Source organism: Ciconia boyciana, chromosome 36 (genome assembly GCF_034638445.1).
Source record: "Ciconia boyciana chromosome 36, ASM3463844v1, whole genome shotgun sequence".
NCBI lineage: Eukaryota > Metazoa > Chordata > Aves > Ciconiiformes > Ciconiidae > Ciconia > Ciconia boyciana.
The window spans coordinates 515,056-535,064 of record NC_132969.1 but is presented as its reverse complement, the minus strand read 5'-3'; the positions used below and the strand labels follow the sequence as shown (position 1 = coordinate 535,064).

At 65.9% G+C, this 20,009-nt stretch overlaps 1 protein-coding gene across 1 annotated transcript in view; it reads left to right on the top strand.

Annotated features, from left to right (window-relative positions):
- The first annotated feature begins 1,814 nt into the window (after positions 1-1,814).
- ATP2A1 (ATPase sarcoplasmic/endoplasmic reticulum Ca2+ transporting 1) overlaps positions 1,815-20,009 on the top strand; it is a 40,266-nt gene continuing 22,071 nt past the window's right edge. Inside the window, 10 exon segments of the mRNA XM_072849120.1 lie at positions 1,815-1,983; positions 4,242-4,259; positions 4,419-4,501; positions 4,780-4,842; positions 4,844-4,885; positions 8,916-9,054; positions 10,345-10,425; positions 11,025-11,110; positions 14,767-15,064; positions 18,198-18,364. Of these exon segments, the coding sequence (XP_072705221.1) occupies positions 1,866-1,983; positions 4,242-4,259; positions 4,419-4,501; positions 4,780-4,842; positions 4,844-4,885; positions 8,916-9,054; positions 10,345-10,425; positions 11,025-11,110; positions 14,767-15,064; positions 18,198-18,364 (1,095 nt within the window). The 5' untranslated portion in view covers positions 1,815-1,865.

Sequence of the window (20,009 nt, the reverse complement as noted above, 5' to 3'; positions counted from 1 at the left end):
GACCCATTTTGGGGGTCCTGACCCCGTTTTGGGGGGTCCCCGGCCCCATTTTGGGGGTCCTGACCCCGTTTTGGGGTCCTGACCCCCTTTGGGGTTTCCCAGCCCCGTTTTGTGGGCGCCCGGCCCCATTTTGGGGGTCCCCGGCCCCGTTTTGGGGTCCCGACCCCGTTTTGGGAGGTCCCCAGCCCCGTTTTGGGGGGTCCCGACCCCGTTTTGGGGGTCCCCCGCCCCATTTTGGGGGGTCCCGACCCCACTTTGGGGGCTCCCAGCCCCACTTTGGGGTCCCGGCCCCACGGGGGTCCGGCAGCTGCCGGGGGATGGGCCGGGCTCGGCTCCTAATCCGGGGCGCAGCTGCTCCCTCCCCCGCCCCCCCGGGGCTATTTTGGGCCCCAGCACCTTATAGGGTAAAGCCCAGCACCCTCCTTCCCCTCCCCCACCCTGCACCCCCCCCCCCCCCGGGACCCCCGACGCCTCCGGCCTCGGCCCGGCCGCCCGGGTGCCGGCGGGGGATTTATACCCGCCGTGGGGTGCCCCCCTCCCTGCGCCACCCCCCATCACGGGGGGGGGATGGGGACGGGACCTGGCACGGCGCTGCCCCATAGCCGCCGTGGGGCTGGGGGGGGGGGGGGGGCCGCTATGGGGCAGGGAGTAGGGGTAGAGGTGCGTGCGTCTCGGCCCCCCGAGTTGTTATAGGGTGGGTTGTGGGGGTCCCGGCCCCCCCCGACCTGCTATGGGGTAGGGTACGGGGCAGGCCGTGGGGCTGGGGGGGTGTGTGACTCAGCCCCCCAACCTGCTATGGGGCAGGCTGTGGGGGTCCCAGCCCCCCAACCCGCTATGGGGCAGGCTGTGGAGGTGCCAGACCCCCCGACCCGCTATGGGGCGGGCTGGGGGGCTGGGGGTGTGTGTGTCTCAGTCCCCCCAACCCGCTATGGGGCAGGCTGCGGGGCTGGGGGGTGTGCGTCTCAGTCCCCCCAACCCACTATGGGGCAGGCCGTGGGGCTGGGGGGCGTGCGTCTCAACCCGCTATGGGGCAAGCTGTGGGCATCTCAGCCCCCCCCCACCCGCTATGGGCAGGTCATGGGGGTCGCAGCCCCCCAGCCCGCTATGGGGCAGGCCGTGGGGCTGGGGGTCTGTGCGTCTCAGCCCCCCAACCTGCTATGGGGCAGGCCGTGGGGCAGATGGGGCCCCCCATGGGGCCGCCCCCGCCAAAGGCCAAGGTTGGGGTAACCGGAGCCAGGCGGCAGCAGCTGCCGCTCGGGTTTCGGCCGGGAACCCAACACCCCCAGCCCCCACGCCGTGGGGCAGCCCCACACCCCCCATGCCGGGGCCACGCCTGGGTCCCTTCCCCACCCTCAAAATGGGGTGGGGGGGGGGTCCCCGCTGACCCCCGGCGTGAGGACACGACCCATAAATCCCCCCCCCCCCACGCCGCCGTGGGGCAGCCGTGGGGCAGGGGGCTGAGACCGAACCCCTGTTGACACGGCGGGGGGGGATCTGGTTTCGGGGACCCCCCCAACGCGATTTGGGGTGGGGGGGGGACAGATGGGGACAAGGGAGGGGGAGGGGGGCGTGCGCCCCAGTCCTGCCTGTCCATCAGGGCCAGAAATAACCCGGGGGGGGACAGGGGACATTGGGGGGGGGACATGGGGCGGGGGACATTGAGTGACGCCGGGGGCTGCGATGTCCCCGAGGGGCGGCGTCGGGCGGGGGGGGTGGGATTGGGGTGGCCCCTCATAAGACCCCCCGCCGGCCCCCGAGGGTGCCCGGATTTCCCCCATCCCCCGGCCCCCCCTTTTCTCCCTCCCCGTTGCGGTGACAGCGGTGACAGCGGTGACAGCGGCGGCGGCGGCGGTGCGGGGGCCGCGATGGAGAACGCCCACGCCAAGACGGTGGAGGAGTGCCTGGCGTATTGCGGGGTGACGGAGAGCGTGGGGCTCTCCCCCGAGCAGGTCAAGAGGAGCCTGGAGAAGTACGGGCACAACGGTGAGCGGGGGACGGGGGGGACGCGGGGACGGGGGGGACATGGGGACATGGGGGGGACGCGGGGACGTGGAGGAGTGGGGGACATGGGGGGACGCGGGGACATGGGGGGGACGGGGATATGGAGGGGATGCGGGGATGTGGGGGAGTGGGGGGACGCGGGGCACAACGGTGGGCGGGGGACATGGGGGACGCGGGGATGTGGGGGACGTGGGGGAGTGGGGGATATGGGGGACGCGGGGATATGGGGGGACGCGGGGATGTGGGGGACGCGGGATGTGGGGGAGTGGGGGACACGGGGCACAACAGTGGGCGGGGGACATGGGGACATGGGGGGGACGCGGGGATGTGGGGGAGTGGGGGGACATGGGGGGACATGGGGACATGGGGGGACGCGGGACGGGGTGGAGGAGGGGGGGACGTGGGGGGACGTGGGGATGTGGGGGGACGTGGGGACGTGGGGAGACGCGGGGACGTGGGGGAGTAGGGGGACGCGGGGCACAACGGTGGGCGGGGGACATGGGGGGACACGGGGATGTGGGGGGACACGGGGACGTGGAGGAGTGGGGGACATGGGGGACGCGGGGATGTGGGGGGGACGCGGGGACGTGGGGGAGTGGGGGGACACAGGGCACAACAGTGGGCGGGGGACACGGGGGGACGCAGGGACATGGGGGGATGTGGGGCACAAGGGGGACAGGGGGACGCAGGGACGTGGGGGGACATGGGGGGACGCGGGGACATGGGGGACACGGGGATGTGGGGAGTGGGGGACGCGGGGCACAACGGTGGGGGGGACAACACAGGGGGATGCGGGGACATGGGGGGATGTGGGGCAGAAGGGGGACGGGGGGACGTGGGGGAGCAGGGGGACGTGGGGCACAACGGTGGGCGGGGGACGCGGGGACAGGGGGCGACGCGGGGGGACACGGGGACGTGGGGCACAACGGTGAGCGGGGGGACAGGGGACGTGGGGGGACACGGGGGATGGGGACATGGGGGAGCAGGAGGATGTGGGGCACAACGGTGGGCGGGGGGACAGGGGACAGGGGGGACGTGGGGGGGACATGGGGGACACGGGGCACAACAGTGAGCAGGGGGACAGGGGAACAGGGGGAGCAAGGGGACATGGGGGATATGGGGACGGGGGACATGGGGGGACATGGGGGAGCAGGGGATGTGGGGGACACGGGGATGGGGGGACATGGGGAGCAGGGGGATGTGGGGCACAATGGTGAGCGGGGGACAGGGGGACATGGGGGACGCGGGGACGTGGGGAGCAAGGGGACGTGGGGGGACACGGGGACATGGGGGACACGGGAGCAGGGGGACACGGGGCACAACGGTGAGCGGGGGGACACATGGGGGACGTGGGGAGCAAGGGGACGTGGGGGGACACAGGGGGACATGGGGGAGCAGGGGACGTGGGGCACAACGGTGAGCGGGGGACAGGGGACATGGGGGACGAGGATGTGGGGAGCAAGGGGATGTGGGGGGACACGGGGGACACGGGGATGTGGGGAGCAAGGGGACACGGGGGGACACGGGGGAGCAGGGGGACAGGGGACAGGGAGATGTGGGGACACGAGGACATAGGGGGACACGGGGGGGACACGGGAGCAGGGGGACGTGGGGTACAACAGTGAGCGGGGACACAGGGACGTGGGGGGACACGGGGGGACACAGGGACGTGGGGAGCAGGGGGGACAATGGGGACGTGGGGGATGTGGGGCAGCAGGGGGACGTGGGGGACACGGGGAGCGGGGACATGGGGACGTGGGGGGACACGGGGAGCAAGGGGACATGGGGGACATGGGGGACATGGGGGACAATGGGGACATGGGGGGACAGGGGACACGGGGCGTGACAGGGGACGTGGGGAGCAAGGGGACGTGGGGGGACGGGGGGACGGGGGCACAGCGGTGAGCGGAGGGACGGGGGGACAAGGGGACACGAAGAGGGCGGGGACGTGGGGGGGGACGGGGGGACAAACGGACGTGGGGGACAAAGGGACGTGGGGACGTGGGGACAATGGGGGACGTGGGGACAATGGGGGACGTGGGGACAATGGGGGACACGGGTGGACAAGTGGGGACACGGGGGACACGGTGAGCACGGGGACGTGGGGGGCACAGGGGATGTGGGGGACACGGAGGGCTGTGGGGTGACAGATTTGGGGGTGCCAGGTGGGGGGGTGACACCGGTGACACCGCGCACGCGTGTCCCCCCCCCCCTTAACGTGTCCCCTCTCCGCCCCGCAGAGCTCCCGGCCGAGGAGGGTGAGTGTTTGGGGGGGGGGGGGTGACACATTTTGGGGGTGTCCCCCCAGTCCGCATCCGCTTGGGCGGGATTGTCCCCATGCCCTTTGACCCTTGGCGTCCCCGGCTTGTCCCCGACGCCGTGCCGGTGTCCCTTGTCCCCGTGTGTCCCCCCCCCAGGGAAGACGATCTGGGAGCTGGTGGTGGAGCAGTTCGAGGACCTGCTGGTGCGGATCCTGCTGCTGGCCGCCTGCATCTCCTTCGTGAGTGCCACCACGGGGGGGGGGTGACACCGGTGACACGGGGGACACCCGGGTCCCCTGGGGCGGGGGAGGGGCAGGAGGTGGCTTTGGGTGTCCTTGGGGGTGACCTCCCTGGGGGGGGGGGGAGGATCCGGTGTCGTCTCAAGTGTCGGCAGCTGCCGGGGGAGGGGGGGGGGCACAGACACGGGGACGGTGGGGACATGTTGGGGACAGCTGAGCAGCCCCCCCCCCCCCGGTGAGCTGTCACCGTGTCCCCGTTGTGTCCCGTCCCCCCCAAGGTGCTGGCGTGGTTTGAGGAGGGAGAGGAGACCATCACCGCCTTCGTGGAGCCCTTCGTCATCCCTCCTCATCCTCGTGGCCAACGCCGTGGTGGGCGTCTGGCAGGTAAAGGCGCGGGGGACGGGGCTGGGGACGTGGGGACAGGGCTGGGGACACGTGGGGCGGGGCTTGGGGACACGTGGGGACAGGGCTGGGGGCTGGGGACACGTGGGGCGGGGCTGGGGATGTGGGGACAGGGCTTGGGGACATGGGGACAGGGCTGGGGACACGTGGGGCGGGGCTTGGGGACACGTGGGGACAGGGCTGGGGGCTGGGGACACGTGGGGCGGGGCTGGGGATGTGGGGACGGGGCTTGGGGACATGGGGACAGGGCTGGGGACACGTGGGGCGGGGCTTGGGGACACGTGGGGACAGGGCTGGGGACGTGGGGACAGGGCTGGGGACACATGGGGGGCTGGGGACGTGGGGACGGGGCTGGGGACGTGGGGACAGGGCTGGGGACATGGGGACAGGGCTGGGGACGTGGGGTGGGGCTTGGGGACACATGGGGACAGGGCTGGGGACGTGGGGACAGGGCTGGGGACATGGGGTGGGGCTTGGGGACACGTGGGGACAGGGCTGGGGACGTGGGGACAGGGCTGGGGACGTGGGGTGGGGCTTGGGGACACGTGGGGACAGGGCTGGGGACACATGGGGGGCTGGGGACGTGGGGACAGGGCTGGGGACACGTGGGGCGGGGCTGGGGACATGGGGACAGGGCTTGGGGACATGGGGACAGGGCTGGGGACACATGGGGCGGGGCTTGGGGACATGTGGGGACAGGGCTGGGGACATGGGGACAGGGCTGGGGACACATGGGGGGGCTTGGGGATGTCCGGACGGGGCTTGGGGACACGTGGGGACAGGGCTGGGGACATGGGGACGGGGCTTGGGGACATGGGGACAGGGCTGGGGACATGTGGGGACAGGGCTGGGGACATGGGGACGGGGCTTGGGGACACATGGGGACAGGCTTGGGGACAGGGCCTGGGGACATGGGGACAGGGCTGGGGACATGGGGACGGGGCTTGGGGACATGGGGACAGGGCTGGGGACATGTGGGGACAGGGCTGGGGACGTGGGGACAGGGCTTGGGGACGTGGGAATGGGGCTTGGGGACATGGGGACAGGGATGGGGACATGTGGGGACAGGGCTGGGGACGTGGGGACGGGGCCTGGGGACGTGGGGATGGGCTTGGGGACATGGGGACAGGGATGGGGGTGGGGATGGGCTTGGGGACACGGGGACGCAGTTGGGGAGATAGGGACAGGGCTGGGGACATGGGGACAGGGTTAAGGACACAGGGACGCAGTTGGGGACATGGCTGGGGACATCGGGATGGGGCTGGGGACAGGGCTGGGGACGTGGGGACGGGGTTGGGGACATGGGGCCGCAGTTGGGGACACGGCTGGGGACGTGGGGGTGCAGATGGGGACAGGGCTGGGGACGTGGGGACGGGGCTTGGGGACATGGGGACGGGGTTGGGGACAAGGGGACAGAGTTGGGGACAGGGCTGGGGACATTGGGATGGGGTTGGGGACATGGGGACAGGTTTGGGGACTTGGGGACGGGGTTGGGGACATGGGGACGGGGTTGGGGACATGGGGACAGGGTTGGGGACATGGGGACCCGGGGACGGGGTTGGGGACAGGGATGATGGGGACATGGGGACGGGGTTGGGGACGCGGGGACGGGGTTGGGGACAGGGATAGAAATGTGGGGGTGGGGACAGGGCTTGGGGACACGGGGACGTGGGGACAGGGCTGGGGGACAGAGGGACACGGGGACACGGGGACGGGGCTGGAGGGAGGGGGACAGCGCTGAGGATGGGGACAGGGACGCGGTGACAGCGACGTGGCCGTGGGGACCTGTTTGGGGACAGCGGGGACGTGGGGACGGCGCTGGGACCCCGTCCCCGAGCATCCCTGGTGTCGGTGTCCCCACGGTGTCCCCACGGTGTCCCCACGGTGTCCCCTCATTGTCCCACCAATGTCCCCCCGATGCCTCTGTGCTGTCCCCAACGTCCCCCTTGATGTCACTGTGATGTCCCTGTGTCCCCATGTTGCCACCCTGATGTCCCCGTGTCCCCACCATGTCACTCCGGTGTCCCCACGCTGTCCCCCAATGTCCCCGTGCTGTCCCCAACGTCCCCCCCGTGGTGTCCCCTGACGTCCCCGACGTCCGTGTGATGTTCCTGTGTCCCTGCTGTGTCACCCTGATGTCCCCACGCTGTCCCCCAATGTCCCCTGACGTCCCTGTGTCCCCATGGTGTCACCCTGATGTCCTTGTGTCCCCACCACATCCCCATGGTGTCCCCTGCTGTCCCCACGCTGTCCCTCAATGTCCCCATGGTGTCCCCCGATGTCCCCCATGTCCCCGTGCTGTCCCCGGCATCCCCCCATGGTGTCCCCCGATGTCCCCTGACGTCCCTGTGTCCCCGTGGTGTCACCCTGATGTCCCTGTGTCCCCACCATGTCCCCATGGTGTCCCCTGCTGTCCCCACGCTGTCCCTCAATGTCCCCATGGTGTCCCCCAATGTCACCCTGATGTCCCTGTGTCCCCATGGTGTCACCCTGATGTCCCTGTGTCCCCACCACGTCCCCTTGCCGTCCCTGTGGTGTCCCCTGATGTCCCCCGCTGTCCCTCAATGTCCCCACGCTGTCCCTCAATGTCCCCATGGTGTCCCCCGATGTCCCCCAATGTCCCCATGCTGTCCCCAACGTCCCCCCCATGGTGTCCCCCGATGTCCCCTGACGTCCCTGTGTCCCCATGGTGTCACCCTGATGTCCGTGTGTCCCCACCACGTCCCCACGGTGTCCCCCGATGTCCCCATGGTGTCCCCCGATGTCCCCCATGTCCCCGTGCTGTCCCCGGCATCCCCCTGTGGTGTCCCCATGGTGTCACCCTGATGTCCCTGTGGTGTCCCCTGATGTCCCCACGCTGTCCCCCGATGTCCCCCATGTCCCCGTGCTGTCCCCGGCGTCCTCCCCGTGGTGTCCCCCGGTGTCCCCTGACGTCCCTGTGTCCCCATGGTGTCACCCTGATGTCCCTGTGTCCCCCCCACATCACCCCGCCATCCCCGTGGTGTCCCCTGCTGTCCCCACGCTGTCCCTCAATGTCCCCACGGTGTCCCCCGATGTCCCCCCCGTGGTGTGCCCCGATGTCCCCTGACGTCCCTGTGTCCCCGTGGTGTCCCCTGCTGTCCCCACGCTGTCCCTCGATGTCCCCGTGGTGTCCCCCGATGTCCCCATGTCCCCGTGCTGTCCCCGGCGCCCCCCGTGGCGTCCCCCGACGTCCCCTGACGTCCCTGTGTCCCCATGGTGTCACCCTGATGTCCCCGTGGTGTCCCCACCATGTCCCCGTGGTGTCCCCTGATGTCCCCACGCTGTCCCTCAACGTCCCCCGATGTCCCCGTGCTGTCCCTGGCGTCCCCCCGTGGCGTCCCCCGATGTCCCCTGACGTCCCTGTGTCCCCATGGTGTCACCCTGATGTCCCTGTGTCCCCACCACGTCACCTCACTGTCCCCACGCTGTCCCTCAATGTCCCCACGCTGTCCCTCAATGTCCCCGTGGTGTCCCCCGATGTCCCCTGACGTCCCTGTGTCCCCGTGGTGTCCCCTGCTGTCCCCACGCTGTCCCTCAATGTCCCCACGGTGTCCCCTGATGTCCCCCATGTCCCCGTGCTGTCCCCGGCATCCCCCGTGGCGTCCCCCGACGTCCCCTGACGTCCCTGTGTCCCCATGGTGTCCCCCTGATGTCCCTGTGTTCCCACCACGTCGCCTCGCTGTCCCCGTGGTGTCCCCTGCTGTCCCCACGCTGTCCCTCAATGTCCCCACGGTGTCCCCGGTGTCCCCCGATGTCCCCCATGTCCCCGTGCTGTCCCCGGCGTCCCCCCGTGGTGTCCCCTGACGTCCCTGTGTCCCCATGGTGTCACCCTGATGTCCCTGTGTCCCCACCACGTCACCCCGCTGTCCCCATGGTGTCCCCTGCTGTCCCCACGCTGTCCCTCAATGTCCCCACGCTGTCCCTCAATGTCCCCGTGGTGTCCCTCGATGTCCCCGTGGCGTCCCCCGACGTCCCCGCGGGGCGGTGGCAGGAGCGCAACGCGGAGAACGCCATCGAGGCGCTGAAGGAGTACGAGCCGGAGATGGGGAAGGTTTACCGCGCCGACCGCAAGGCCGTGCAGCGCATCAAGGCGCGGGACCTCGTCCCCGGGGACATCGCCGAGGTGGCCGGTGAGGGGACGGAGGGGACGCCGGGGGGACATCACTGAGGGGACGGAGGGGACGCCGGGGGACATCGCCGAGGGGCCATGAGGGGGACGGAGGGGACGCCGGGGGGACATCGCTGAGGGGACGGAGGGGACGCCGGGGGGACATCGCCGAGGGAGACATCGCCGAGGGGGACGGTGAGGGGACAGAGGGGACGCTGGGGGGACATCGCCGAGGGGGACGGAGGGGGACATCGCCGAGGGGGACAGAGGGGACGCCAGAGGGGACATCGCCGAGGGGGCCATGAGGGGACATCGCCGAGGGGACGGAGGGGACGCCGGGGGGGACATCGCCAAGGGGGACGGGGAGGGGACGGAGGACGCCGGGGGGACATCGCCGAGGGGCCATGAGGGGGAGGGAGGGGGACATCGCCGAGGGGGACAGAGGGGACACCGGGGGGGGGACATCGCCGAGGGGGACGGAGGGGACGCTGGGGGGGACATCACTGAGGGGGACGGAGGTGAGGGGGATGGAGGGGACATGCCGGGGGGACATCGCCGAGGGGGACGGAGGGGACACCGGGGGGACATCGCTGAGGGGGACAGAGGGGACGCCGGGGGGGACATCGCCGAGGGGGCCATGAGGGGGACAGCGGGGGACATCACCGAGGGCGACAGAGGGGACGCTGGGGGGGGGACATTGCCGAGGGGGCCGTGAGGGGCCGTGGGGGGGACACTGGGTTGGGACATGGGGGAGGGGGGGGACATCGCCAAGGGGGACACTGGGAGGGGGACACAGACAGGGACCCCCAGGCTGCTGGTGGATCCCAGGGATCCCAGTAGCTCCCAGTAACCCCCGGTAGCTCCCAGTAACGTCTAGGAGCTTCTGGGGGCTCCCAGTAGCTCCCAGTATCTGCTGGCAGTTCCCAGTAACCCCCAGTAGCTCCCAGTAACCTCTAGGAGCTCCTGGGAGCTCCCAGTATCCCCCAGTCACTCCCAGTATCCCCCAGTCACTCCCAGTAAGTGCTGGCAGCTCCCAGTCACCTCCAGTAACTGCTGGGAGCTCCCAGTAACCCCCAGTAGCTCCCAGTATCCCCCAGTAAGTGCTGGCAGTTCCCAGTATGCTCTAGGAAATCCCAGTAACCCCCAGGAGCTCCCCTTACCCCTCCCAGTAACCCCCAGTGTTCCCAGTAACCCCCAGTAGCCCCCTGCAGCTCCCAGTAAGACCCCCCCACTGCTCCCAGTAACCCCCAGGAGCTCCCTCACCCCTCCCAGTGCTCCCAGTAGCTCCCAGTAACCCCCAGTTCCCCCCCAGTGGGAGACAAGGTCCCGGCTGACATCCGCATCATCTCCATCAAGTCGACGACGCTGCGGGTGGACCAGTCCATCCTCACTGGTACGGGACTGGGGGGGACTGGGAGGGACTGGGAGGGGACTGGGAGAGGCTGAGGGGGACCAAGATGGACTGGGATGGACTGGGAGAGGCTGGGGGGGGACTGGGATGGACTGGGAGGGACCGGGAGGGGGACTGGGAGAGGCTGGGAGGGATTGGGATGGACTGGGAGGGGATGGGAGGGGACTGGGATGAACTGGGAGAGATTGGGATGGGACCTGGAGGAGACTGGGATGGACTGGGAGGGAACTGGGAGGGGACTGGGAGAGGCTGGGGGGCACTGGGATGGCGCTGGGAGGCACTGGGACGGCCCTGGGAGGCACTGGGACGGCCCTGGGATGCACTGGGACGTGCTGGGATGCACTGGGACGTGCTGGGATGCACTGGGACGTGCTGGGAGGCACTGGGACGTGCTGGGAGGCACTGGGATGTACTGGGAGGCACTGGGATGGTACTGGGATGGCACTGGGAGGTACAGGGATGGCACTGGGACGTTACTGGGAGGTACTGGGAGGTACTGGGATGGTACTGGGAGGCACTGGGATGGTACTGGGAGGCGCTGGGCGGGGTGGGGCGGGGCCCAGCGCTGTCCCCGCCCCCAGGGGAGTCGGTCTCAGTCATCAAGCACACGGAGCCGGTGCCCGACCCCCGCGCCGTCAACCAGGACAAGAAGAACATGCTCTTCTCCGTGAGCACCGCCCCCGCGTCCCCACCCCGCCCCCGCGTCACCTCCGTCACCCGCGTCACCACCGTCACCCGCGTCACCCCGCGTGTCCCCCCTGTCCCACTGTGTGTCCCCTGGTGTCCCCACCATGTCCCACCACACGTCCTCTGGTGTCCCCACCACGTGTTCTCTGTGTCCCACCTCCGTGTCCCCTGGTGTCCCCACCTCCGTGTCCCCATGTCCCACCATGTCCCCACTGGTGTCCCCACCATGTCCCACCACACATCCTCTGGTGTCCCCACCACGTGTTCTCCGTGTCCCACCTCTGTGTCCCCACCTCCGTGTCCCCTGGTGTCCCCACCTCCGTGTCCCCTGGTGTCCCCACCATGTCCCCCATGTCCCACCACATCCCCACTGGTGTCCCCACCGTGTCCCACCACAAGTCCCCTGGTGTCCCCACCACGTGTTCTCCGTGTCCCGCCTCCGGGTCCCACCTCTGTGTCCCCACCTCCGTGTCCCCCATGTCCCACCATGTCCCCACTGGTGTCCCCACCATGTCCCACCACACGTCCTCTGGTGTCCCCACCACGTGTTCTCCGCGTCCCACCTCTGTGTCCCCACCTCCGTGTCCCCTGGTGTCCCCACTGGTGTCCCCCATGTCCCACCATGTCCCCACTGGTGTCCCCACCGTGTCCCACCACACCTCCCCTGGTGTCCCCACCACGTGTCCCCTGGTGTCCCCACCTCCGTGTCCCCCATGTCCCACCATGTCCCCACTGGTGTCCCCACCATGTCCCACCACACGTCCTCTGGTGTCCCCACCACGTGTTCTCCACGTCCCACCTCCGTGTCCCACCTCTGTGTCCCCACCTCCGTGTCCCCTGGTGTCCCCACCTCCGTGTCCCCTGGTGTCCCCACCATGTCCCCCATGTCCCACCACGTCCCCACTGGTGTCCCCACCGTGTCCCACCACACGTCCTCTGGTGTCCCCACCACGTGTTCTCCACGTCCCACCTCCACGTCCCACCTCTGTGTCCCACCTCCGTGTCCCCTGGTGTCCCCACCTCCGTGTCCCCCCTGTCCCCCCATCTCCCCACTGGTGTCCCCACCATGTCCCACCACACATCCTCTGGTGTCCCCACCACATGTTCTCCGTGTCCCACCTCTGTGTCCCACCTCTGTGTCCCACCTCTGTGTCCCACCTCCGTGTCCCACCTCTGTGTCCCCACCTCCGTGTCCCCTGGTGTCCCTACCGTGTCCCCCATGTCCCACCACGTCCCCACTGGTGTCCCCACCGTGTCCCACCACACGTCCTCTGGTGTCCCCACCACGTGTTCTCCGTGTCCCGCCTCCGTGTCCCACCTCTGTGTCCCCACCTCCGTGTCCCCCATGTCCCACCATGTCCCCACTGGTGTCCCCACCATGTCCCACCACACGTCCTCTGGTGTCCCCACCACGTGTTCTCCGTGTCCCACCTCTGTGTCCCCACCTCCGTGTCCCCTGGTGTCCCCACTGGTGTCCCCCATGTCCCACCATGTCCCCACTGGTGTCCCCACCATGTCCCACCACACGTCCTCTGGTGTCCCCACCACGTGTCCCTTGGTGTCCCCACCTCCGTGTCCCCCATGTCCCACCATGTCCCCACTGGTGTCCCCACCATGTCCCACCACACGTCCTCTGGTGTCCCCACCACGTGTTCTCCGTGTCCCACCTCCGTGTCCCACCTCCGTGTCCCACCTCCGTGTCCCACCTCTGTGTCCCCCCCTCCCTGTCCCCTGGTGTCCCCACCTCCGTGTCCCCTGGTGTCCCCACCATGTCCCCCATGTCCCACCACGTCCCCACTGGTGTCCCCACCGTGTCCCACCACACATCCTCTGGTGTCCCCACCACGTGTTCTCCGTGTCCCACCTCTGTGTCCCCACCTCCGTGTCCCCCATGTCCCACCATGTCCCCACTGGTGTCCCCACCATGTCCCACCACACGTCCTCTGGTGTCCCCACCACGTGTTCTCCGCGTCCCACCTCTGTGTCCCCACCTCCGTGTCCCCTGGTGTCCCCACTGGTGTCCCCCATGTCCCACCATGTCCCCACTGGTGTCCCCACCATGTCCCACCACACGTCCTCTGGTGTCCCCACCACGTGTTCTCCACGTCCCACCTCCGTGTCCCACCTCCGTGTCCCCTGGTGTCCCCACCTCCGTGTCCCCTGGTGTCCCCACCATGTCCCCCATGTCCCACCACGTCCCCACTGGTGTCCCCACCGTGTCCCACCACACGTCCTCTGGTGTCCCCACCACGTGTTCTCCGTGTCCCACCTCTGTGTCCCCACCTCCGTGTCCCCCATGTCCCACCATGTCCCCACTGGTGTCCCCACCATGTCCCACCACACGTCCTCTGGTGTCCCCACCACGTGTTCTCCACGTCCCACCTCCATGTCCCACCACGTCCCCACCTCCATGTCCCCTGGTGTCCCCACCTCCGTGTCCCCTGGTGTCCCCACCGTGTCCCCCATGTCCCACCACGTCCCCACTGGTGTCCCCACCGTGTCCCACCACACGTCCTCTGGTGTCCCCACCACATGTTCTCCGTGTCCCACCTCTGTGTCCCACCTCTGTGTCCCACCTCTGTGTCCCCACCTCCGTGTCCCCCATGTCCCACCATGTCCCCACTGGTGTCCCCACCATGTCCCACCACACGTCCTCTGGTGTCCCCACCACGTGTTCTCCGCGTCCCACCTCTGTGTCCCCACCTCCGTGTCCCCTGGTGTCCCCACTGGTGTCCCCCATGTCCCACCATGTCCCCACTGGTGTCCCCACCGTGTCCCACCACACGTCCCCTGGTGTCCCCACCACGTGTCCCCTGGTGTCCCCACCTCCGTGTCCCCCATGTCCCACCATGTCCCCACTGGTGTCCCCACCATGTCCCACCACATGTCCTCTGGTGTCCCCACCACGTGTTCTCCACGTCCCACCTCCATGTCCCACCACGTCCCCACTGTGTGTCCCCTGGTGTCCCCACCTCCGTGTCCCCTGGTGTCCCCACCTCCATGTCCCCTGGTGTCCCCACCATGTCTCCCATGTCCCACCACGTCTCCCCTGGTGTCCCCACCGTGTCCCACCACACGTCCTCTGGTGTCTCCACCTCCGTGTCCCCCATGTCCCACCTCCGTGTCCCACCACGTGTCCCCTGCTGTCCCCCCCATGTCCCACCACGTGTCCCCTGGTGTCCCACCACACGTTCCCCATGTCCCACCACGTGTCCCCTGCTGTCCACCACGTGTCCCCTGCTGTCCCCCCATGTCCCACCATGTGTCCCCTGGTGTCCCACCACACGTTCCCCATGTCCCACCACATGTCCCCTGCTGACCCCCCATGTCCCACCACACGTTCCCCATGTCCCACCACATGTCCCCTGCTGTCCCCCCCATGTCCCACCATGTGTCCCCTGGTGTCCCACCACACCTTCCCCATGTCCCACCACGTGTCCCCTGCTGTCCCCCATGTCCCACCGTGCGTTCCTCATGTCCCACCACGTGTCCCCTGCTGTCCCCCCATGTCCCACCACATGTCCCCTGCTGTCCCACCACATCTCCCCTGCCGTCCCCCGCATCTCCCCCACCACACCTGATGTCCCCAGGTGTCCCCAGCCCCCCCCCCAACACCCCCACGTCCCCATCCCGCAGGGCACCAACATCGGGGCGGGCAAGGCCATCGGCATCGTGGTGGCCACGGGGGTGAACACGGAGATCGGGAAGATCCGGGATGAGATGGTGGCCACCGAGCAGGACAAGACGCCCTTGCAGCAGAAGCTGGACGAGTTTGGGGAGCAGCTCTCCAAGGTCATCTCGCTCATCTGCGTGGCCGTCTGGCTCATCAACATCGGCCACTTCAACGACCCCGTCCACGGCGGCTCCTGGATCCGCGGCGCCATCTACTACTTCAAGATCGCCGTCGCCTTGGCCGTGGCCGCCATCCCGGAAGGTCGGGAGCTTCCTCGGGCCCCTGTGGGTCTGTAATGGCCACCCTCCGTCCCCTACGGGCCTATAATGTCCATGCTCCGTCCCCTACGGGCCTATAATGTCTGTCCTTGGTCCCCTACGGGCCTATAATGTCCATGCTCCGTCCCCTACGGGCCTATAATGTCCATCTTCCATCCCCTACGGGCCTATAATGTCCATGCTCCGTCCCCTACGGGTCTATAATGTCTGTCCTTGATCCCCTACGGGCCTATAATGTCCATGCTCTGTCCCCTATGGGCCTATAATGTCTGTCCTTGATCCCCTACGGGCCTATAATGTCCATGCTCCGTCCCCTACGGGCCTATAATGTCTGTCCTTGATCCCCTACAGGCCTATAATGTCCATGCTCCGTCCCCTACGGGCCTATAATGTCTGTCCTTGATCCCCTACGGGCCTATAATGTCCATGCTCCGTCCCCTACGGGCCTATAACGTCCATGCTCCATCCCCTATGGGCCTATGATGTCCATCTTCCATCCCCTACGGGCCTATAATGTCCATGCTCCGTCCCCTACGGGCCTATAATGTCCATGCTCCGTCCCCTACGGGCCTATAATGTCTGTCCTTGGTCCCCTACGGGCCTATAATGTCCATGCTCCGTCCCCTACGGGCCTATAATGTCTGTCCTTGATCCCCTACGGGCCTATAATGTCCATGCTCCGTCCCCTACGGGCCTATGTCTGTCCTTGATCCCCTACGGGCCTATGATGTCCATGCTCCATCCCCTACGGGCCTATAACGTCCATGCTCCATCCCCTATGGGCCTATGATGTCCATCTTCCATCCCCTACGGGCCTATGATGTCCATGCTCCGTCCCCTACGGGCCTATAATGTCTGTCCTTGATCCCCTACGGGCCTATAATGTCCATGCTCCGTCCCCTACGGGCCTATAATGTCTGTCCTTGATCCCCTACGGGCCTATGATGTCCATGCTCCGTCCCTTACGGGCCTATAATGTCCATGCTCTGTCCCCTACGGGCCTATAATGTCTGTCCTTGATCCCCTACAGGCCTATAATGTCCATGCTCCGTCCCCTACGGGCCTATAATGTCTGTCCTTGATCCCCTATGGGCCTATAACGTCCATGCTCCGTCCCCTATGGGCCTATGATGTCCATCTTCCATCCCCTACGGGCCTATGATGTCCATGCTCTGTCCCCTACGGGCCTATAATGTCTATCTTCCATCTCCTACGGGTCTATAATGTCTATCCTTGATCCCATATGGGCCTATGATGTCTATCCTCCATCCCCTACGGGCCTATAATGTCCATGCTCTGTCCCCTACGGGTCTATAATGTCCATCCTCCATCCCCTATGGGCCTATAATGTCCATCCTTGATCCCATATGGGCCTATGATGTCCATGCTCCGTCCCCTACGGGCCTATAATGTCCATGCTCTGTCCCCTACGGGTCTATAATGTCCATCTTCCATCCCCTATGGGCCTATAATGTCCATCCTTGATCCCATATGGGACTATGATGTCCATGCTCCGTCCCCTACAGGCCTATGATGTCCATGCTCTGTCCCTTACGGGTCTATAATGTCCATCCTCCATCCCCTACGGGCCTATGATGTCCATCCTCCATCCCATATGGGCCTATGATGTCCATCCTCCATCCCCTACGGGCCTATGATGTCCATCCTCCATCCCCTACGGGCCTATGATGTCCATCCTCCATCCCCTACGGGCCTATAATGTCTATCCTCCATCCCCTATGGGCCTATGATGTCCATGCTCCGTCCCCTATGGGCCTATAATGTCCATCCTCCATCCCCTATGGGTTTATGAAGCCCATCCTTGATCTCATATGGGTTTATAAGGTCCTTTCTCTCCTTTCTCCATCCCCTGTGGGTTTATAACGTCCATGCTCTGTTCCATATGGGCCTATAACGTCCCTCCTTGACCCTATACAGGTTTATAATGCCCTTTATTGGTCATGTATGGGTTTATAATGTCTATCCTTGATCCCATATGGGTTTATAATGTTCTTTCTTGATTTTATATGGGCTTATAAGGCCTTCTTTTGACCCTATATAGGCTTATAAGGCCGTTCCTTGACGCTATATGGACCTATACTACCCTTTCTTGATCACATATGGGCTTATAATGTCGTTTCCTGATTCTATATGGGTGTATGGAGCCTTTTATTGACCCTGTATGGGCTTATGAAGTCCTTCCTTGATCCCATATGGGTTTGCAATGTCTAGTCTTGACCGTATATGGACTTAAAATGTCTTTCTTTGATCCTATATGGGCTTATAATGTCCATGCTTGATTCTGTATGGGTTTATAAACCTACGTATGGTCCAGGCTAGACATTATAATGTCCATCCTTGATTCTATATGGCTTTATAATGTCCCATGCTGATGCCATATGGGTTTATCATGCTCTTCCCTGATTCTATATGGCCTTACAATGTCTTTCCCTGGTCCTATATGGGCTTATAATGTCCATGCTTGATTCTGTATGGGTTTATAATTCCATGTATGGTCCAGACTGGACATTATAACATCCATCCTTGATTCTATATGGCTTTATAATGTCCCATACTGATGCCATATGGGTTTATCATGCCCTTCCTTGATCCTATATGGGCTTACAATGTCCATGCTTGATTCTGTATGGGTTTGTAGGGCCATATATGGTCAAAACTGGACATTATAACGTCCGTTGTTGATTCTATATGGTTTCATAACATCCCTTAGTGCTGCCATATGGGTTTATCATGGCCTTCCTTGACCATATATGGGCTTATAATGTCTTTCCGTGATCCTATATGGGCTTATAATGTCCATGCTTGATTCTATATGGGTTTGTCAGTCCATATATGGTCAAAACTGGACATTATAACGTCCATTGTTGATCCTCTATGGCTTCATAATGTCCCTTACTGACGCTATATGGGTTTATCAGGGCCTTCCTTGACCATATATGGGCTTATAACGTCCATCCTTGATCCTATATGGCCTTACAACGCCCTTTCCTGATGCTCTACGGGCCTGTCACCTCTCCCCGCTCCCACGCGGGGCTGGTGGCCGCGCCGTGGGGCTGGTGGCCGCGCCGTGGGGCTGAGGGGACACCTCGCCGTAGGGCTGCCGGCCGTCATCACCACCTGCCTGGCGCTGGGGACCCGGCGCATGGCCAAGAAGAACGCCATCGTGAGGAGCCTGCCCTCGGTGGAGACCCTGGGCTGCACCTCCGTCATCTGCTCCGACAAGACCGGCACCCTCACCACCAACCAGATGTCCGTCTGCAAGGTGGGCGACCATTGTGGGTGCCCCGAGGTCCCCCGGGAACCCTTCACGTCCCCTTGGGTGTCCCAGTGTCCCCAAGGAACCCCCTGAGGTCCTTGGGTGCTCCAAGGTCCTCCAGGAACGCGTCATGTCCCCTTGGGTGCCCCAAGGTCCTCCAGGAACCCATTGTACCTCCCTGGGTGCCCCGAGGTCCCCTGGGAACCCCTCATGTCCCCTTGGGTGCCCCGAGGTCCCCTGGGAACCCCTCATGTCCCCTTGGGTGCTCCAAGGTCCCCTGGGAACCCATCGTACCTCCTTGGGTGCCCTGAGGTCCCCTGGGAACCCCTCATGTCCCCTTGGGTGCTCCAAGGTCCTCCAGGAACCCCTCATGTCCCCTTGGGTGCCCCAAGGTCCCCTGGGAACCCCTCATGTCCCCTTGGGTGCTCCAAGGTCCTCCAGGAACCCCTCATGTCCCCTTGGGTGCCCCAAGGTCCCCTGGGAACCCATCGTACCTCCTTGGGTGCCCCGAGGTCCCCTGGGAACCCCTCATGTCCCCTTGGGTGCCCCAAGGTCCCCTGGGAACCCCTCATGTCCCCTTGGGTGCTCCAAGGTCCTCCAAGAACCCCTCACGTCCCCTTGGGTGCTCCAAGGTCCTCCAGGAACCCCTCATGTCCCCTTGGGTGCTCCAAGGTCCTCCAGGAACCCCTCATGTCCCCTTGGGTGCTCCAAGGTCCTCCAGGAACCCCTCATGTCCCCTTGGGTGCCTCGAGGTCCCCTGGGAACCCCTCATGTCCCCTTGGGTGCCCCAAGGTCCCCTGGGAACCCCTCATGTCCCCTTGGGTGCTCCAAGGTCCTCCAAGAACCCATCGTACCTCCTTGGGTGCCCCGAGGTCCCCTGGGAACCCCTCATGTCCCCTTGGGTGCTCCAAGGTCCTCCAGGAACCCCTCATGTCCCCTTGGGTGCCTCGAGGTCCCCTGGGAACCCCTCATGTCCCCTTGGGTGCCCCAAGGTCCTCCAGGAACCCATTGTACCTCCTTGGGTGCCCCGAGGTCCCCTGGGAACCCCTCATGTCCCCTTGGGTGCTCCAAGGTCCTCCAGGAACCCCTCATGTCCCCTTGGGTGCCCCAAGGTCCCCTGGGAACCCCTCATGTCCCCTTGGGTGCCCCAAGGTCCCCTGGGAACCCATCGTACCTCCTTGGGTGCCCCGAGGTCCCCTGGGAACCCCTCATGTCCCCTTGGGTGCCCCAAGGTCCCCTGGGAACCCATCGTACCTCCTTGGGTGCCCCGAGGTCCCCTGGGAACCCCTCATGTCCCCTTGGGTGCCCCAAGGTCCCCTGGGAACCCATCGTACCTCCTTGGGTGCCCCGAGGTCCCCTGGGAACCCATCATGTCCCCTTGGGTGCTCCAAGGTCCTCCAAGAACCCCTCATGTCCCCTTGGGTGCTCCAAGGTTCTCCAGGAACTCCTCATGTCCCCTTGGGTGCACCAAGGTCCTCCAGGAACCCCTTGGGTGCCCCAAGGTCCTCCAGGAACCCATTGTACCTCCTTGGGTGCCCCAAGGTCCCCTGGGAACCCCTCATGTCCCCTTGGGTGCTCCAAGGTCCTCCAAGAACCCCTCACGTCCCCTTGGGTGCTCCAAGGTCCTCCAGGAACCCCTCATGTCCCCTTG